Source organism: Grammomys surdaster, unplaced genomic scaffold, assembly GCF_004785775.1.
Source record: "Grammomys surdaster isolate TR1022 unplaced genomic scaffold, NIH_TR_1.0 126048, whole genome shotgun sequence".
NCBI lineage: Eukaryota > Metazoa > Chordata > Mammalia > Rodentia > Muridae > Grammomys > Grammomys surdaster.
Window position 1 is genome coordinate 2,039,363 of NW_021620860.1, and position 4,574 is coordinate 2,043,936.

The following is a 4,574-nucleotide window of genomic DNA, read 5'->3' on the forward strand; positions in this document are numbered from 1 at the left end:
TGTGTGTGTGTGTGTGTGTGTGTGTGTGTGTGTGTGTGTGTGTGTGTATGGGTGTGGGGGGGTGTCTAGGTCTAGGGAGGTCTTTGTAGTTCACTCTGCTCTTCTGGGGAGGGAGGGGTAACCTGGTGGTCTTAAGGGGCCATTGGAAGTATTAATGTCCTTCCCTATGTTCTTTCTGCTTTCCAGGGTGGAGGGCATGTTGGGTCCCTTAGCTCTAGCTGACTAGGGGGTCCATCTTGGCTGTTCCCCATCCCTGTCCAAGCCCCCCATTGTTGAATGTTCAGAGTTGCTGAGACAGTGCCTTTTTACAAGTACAGTTTGTCCTCTGGCAGCGAGGATCAAGTGGCTGTGGAGAAGGCATTTCCCTCACCTCCTCAGACAGTGGAAACCTTGTACAAAGAATTGATAGTTCTGCTCCACCCCCTTCCCTCCTGTGGGAGACCCCAGCCCTATAAAGTCTATGTGTGACTTTGACATTGTGAACACTTCATTTTCTCCTGCCCTACCCTGAGCCAGGAACCTAATCTAGCAAGACTGGAGGTGACACTGGGGGCCTAGAGTAGAGGGTTGGGGTGGATAACCCCAGACAAGCACAGACTCCAGTTCTGCCAAAAGCCAACAGCTCTCCAGTCCACTTCCTCATCCCCAGCTGAGGCCAGGCAGGGACAGGACAGATGCATCTAGAAGCACAAGAAAATAGAGAATGAGCTGACCCCAACTCGACCTTGCTCACCTGCTTTTCCTCAAGTGTACATAGATCTGGGGGAGGGGGGAGGAGGACAGGGTATTGGCTTAGTGTGTGAGGTTCTGAGCCCATGGGTCTGTTTGCACCATGTCCTGAGTCTGCGGTCCTGTGACTGTACCCTCCTGTCCTTTGTATCTCTTGGCTTTGTAATAAATGCGGTGTACACTCTTGAGCCTGTGGTTTTTTGGGACAGAGGGAGGAGGAGGAAGAGGAAGAAGAGGAGCATGGTGCTCCCCAATCTTACTGTGCTAACCGGAGTGGATCTGAACTATCCCACTTTGGTCACCAGATACCCTCTGCCACTTTAGCAGAAGACCCGTGAGCCTTGAAAGTGACCACAGGGACAGTTAAAGGGTGGGCCTCAAGTGTTTAATGACAGCTTTACCAGATGCTGACCCAGGGGCTGGTCTCAGCTGCCCAACAGGAGAGGACAGGTTGTTCAGGGTACAGAAGATGTGGTCCTTGGATGGTTTTCCCTTCTGTGCATAGCGCAGCGTTTCCCTTCAAGGAAGGGAAGCCTGGAGGAGGCCTGGAATCCCAGCTCCCCTCAGAGTGGGGAGCCTACTTCTGCTCTCTGTACCTGCTCGCTCTTGTGGGTGCCATCACAGTAAGGGGGTCGCCTCGTGGCCTTGCAGGTACAGAGGGCCACTGTACGTGTCTCTTGGGCCTTGAACTTGAGTGGGGAAAGGCCAGTGCGCTGGAAGAAGTGGGAGCCATCACAGAAGGGCTGGAGAGAGAGAGAGAGAGAGAGAGAGAGAGAGGTTGGGGGGGGGGGGGAGCATTATCATTTCCCCAGAGTCCTACAATGTGGGGGTCATAGGAAGGCATTATGGGAGAAGAATGTCTCTGCACAGACCTGCAGGCATTTCTCATTGTTCACCTTTGGGAGATCCAGAAGGCCAAGACAATTTGCAAGAGGAAACCAGCCTCAGGTACAGGCAATGTCCCCCTCCCCCCCATATCATATGACATTAAAAGGTTGGCATTTCCTGTTTGGCTTTTACATTTTTAAAATTTGTGTGTGTCTTGTGCACAAAAAGTCACAGAACAATTTGTGGGGACTTGGCTTTCCTTCACCATGCAGGCTGCGTGGACCGTACCTTTCCCTCAAAGCATCTTGCCAGCCAGGTTTTCATGTGACCCAGACCTACCTTGAACTCCAGTCTTCCTGCCTCTACCGTCCGAGGGCGAGGACCGTAGATATGGGTTGCTACACCCTGTGTACTAAGTGGTAGGGACAGGCTCCAGGGCTTCCGCCCACGTCTGGGCTTCCTCCATCCACGGTTATAATCCCACCCTCAGCCTCAGTTACTGTTTTTCTTTTTTAATGGCTAGGTGTATCCCCATTGGCCCATGAAAGCAACATTCAAAAGCGACATTCTTTGCAATGTTCCTCAAGGTGGGAGAGAGCCCAGCGTCCCAGTGCCTTTCCAGGGTGGACTCAGTCTTGCCTGGCTACAGGAAACAATAAGCAAACGGGGTTTCCACAACAACCTGCCTGCCTGGAGTAGTAGTATTAACATAAGCACCATGTCTCTCAGGAGAACCCTTCAAAGCGAGGATGGTGAAAACCGAGACCCAAAAAGGGGCGAGGCCTTGTCAGGGCAGAGTATGAGGAGAGACATACTGGTGAAAGCCAGCACCCTGCCTAACAGGCATGGGCATGTACCCACAGTCCTCTGGCTGGCATGCCCTTGAAACTGCCCCACCCTCTGGAATATCTGTCCAAAGGCCACAAAGTAAGTGAGCCTCCAGAGCTGGGTTTATCATCCCAGCCACTGCATGGGAAAAGGGGTAGAGTTCTCCAGGAGAGGGCGAGGCTCCGGCTACAGCTGGAATGGCATCAGAAGGCAAGCAGGAAAAGTCACATCCAAGGTGAAAAGAGAGGAAAGAGACCTGGGAGGGGACACTAGGGAAGACTGAACAGAATCTGTGAGGTCCAAAGCCTGGCACATGGGCAGAGATGCTGCCTGGAAGGAGGACAGACAAGTCCTTGGTGTCTTGGAGCTGGAGCCCAGACATACACACGAGGCAGAACTTCGAGGAGAGAAGACTGAGCCAGCCACGGAGCTGTGGTCGTTACCGAAGAGCCACCGTCCACTTCCGTGCTTCGTTTGCTTCTCGAGTGGGACATGTGCATACGGCCACAATGCCCATCCCGATGGCGGTGTCCCTGGCCTGTGAGCTGGTTCCTGCCACCAAACCCCACCCCCTAATTGTTATCTCAGGGGTATATATATACAGGGAAGGGAAAGGTGGACGGCCCGGAAGTTCCCAGGATATACCACGCTGACCCCAAGCAAGATGGCAGTGGAGGGGACGGATGTCACACTGGCAGGCCTGGCCCTGTTAGCTTCTGAGATCAGGCTTGTTCAGGACGGTATAACCGTAGGATGTGTCACACGTGAGTGAAAAGCTACAGGAATAACTCACCTGCTTCTTGCTTCGGCCACATACACACCACCTGTAGGTTTTCCCGGCAACCAGCTCCAACCTGATGGGTGTTTTCTGTGCCACCACTGGCTTGGCTGGGTCTTTGGGGAACCATCGGGCCTATGACGATAGGTGGACGAGTAGCTCAGGTTCATCCCAAGCAAGCCTTGGATGTACTTTTAGTCGGCAGGGTCCAATAACTTTCTTCAAACTCTGGGGCTTGACCTATCAGGTGGCTGTCCTCCCCTCAGCCTAGCTCCTTCCTTTCTGTCCTCCGGTCCGCCAAACCTTCCCTAGAGCATGCTGGGAGCAAGGGTGTCCCTGTTGCTGTCTTTGATGTAGCTTGGGGAATTGATGACAATTGTGCTGAGAGAAGACGTGAGATGTACTCACCAGCCAAGAGGAGATTTCCCGCCTCTGACACAGCTTCGACAAGGCAGGCAGGCCGAAGTGATTTGGAAACAGAAAAATAAAATCAGTGGAGAAGGGAAGACGCCGGAAGCCCATCAGGGAAGGGAAAGACCACAGGCCAAAGGAGCGTGGGAGCTATTAAAAAAAAAAAAACCGTTGGGAAAAGGGTCAAAGAAGAGACCCTGGAGATCTTGGCATCTACTCGGGCGCTCCCTCCGGAAAAAGACTGCCCCGTGGGGACGAGGGGTGGAGCCTGACCTGGGCCGGGGAGGCGGGGCCGAACGGCCCGGGGTCACCAAAGAGAGGACGCTCACCCAGACGCCGCGCATGACCACAGCATGCAGGCTCGTCCTCACGCTGCGCATGGCCGCTCTGCGCGTCGCCGCGTCCGGGTCGCCGCCCTCTCCGCTCCGCCCCCAAGGAAGACACCGCCTGGCCCCGCACAGGAGGGGCAGGGCTGGGTCGCCCTGGATCCGGCAGGTGCCGCCCTGGCCCTACAGAGTCCAAGGCAGTGTGGGGATCTATCACTCTGCAGGGCTCGGATGTCTGCATCTTCACCTGCACCGCACATACTGTGCATTGCGGTCTGAACTATTCTTACAAGTACTTGAGAAAAAGGGTCACTGCCCATATCCTGTCCTCCGCCCAGAGGGCTCCACAGCTGGCAACCCATCTCCCTCCCTACAATGAAGCCAGACAAAGCAAGGTCTCTTTGGATTTTCTTTTTTTAGTAAAACATTCTTTTATTAAAAGAACAAGTGCTGTTTACGAACTGCCCTTCGTACAAATAACATCCGTTATACAAAGATACAAGACCCAGGCTATGCACAATTCCAGGCTTGGAGGTCGCAGGGGAACACTGCCTCTTGGGCTGAGGATATAAAGGTTTCAGAAAGAATGAAAAATGAGCCCCTGGGTTTGCAATCTGTGGCTTCCCTTCCTGCTCCCCCAGGAAAGGTCTGCTACATGGAAACAGGCTGGGGTG

General features: G+C 53.8%; 1 protein-coding gene across 1 annotated transcript; it reads right to left on the reverse strand.

The window, feature by feature from the left end:
• Window positions 1–1,092: 1,092 nt before the first annotated feature.
• Window positions 1,093–4,160, reverse strand: Cisd3 (CDGSH iron sulfur domain 3). The gene is given in 5 exon segments (XM_028755086.1): window positions 1,093–1,472; window positions 3,179–3,298; window positions 3,572–3,604; window positions 3,904–3,944; window positions 3,947–4,160. Coding segments are annotated over 5 exon segments (588 nt in total). The 3' UTR covers window positions 1,093–1,292.
• Window positions 4,161–4,574: the final 414 nt, after the last annotated feature.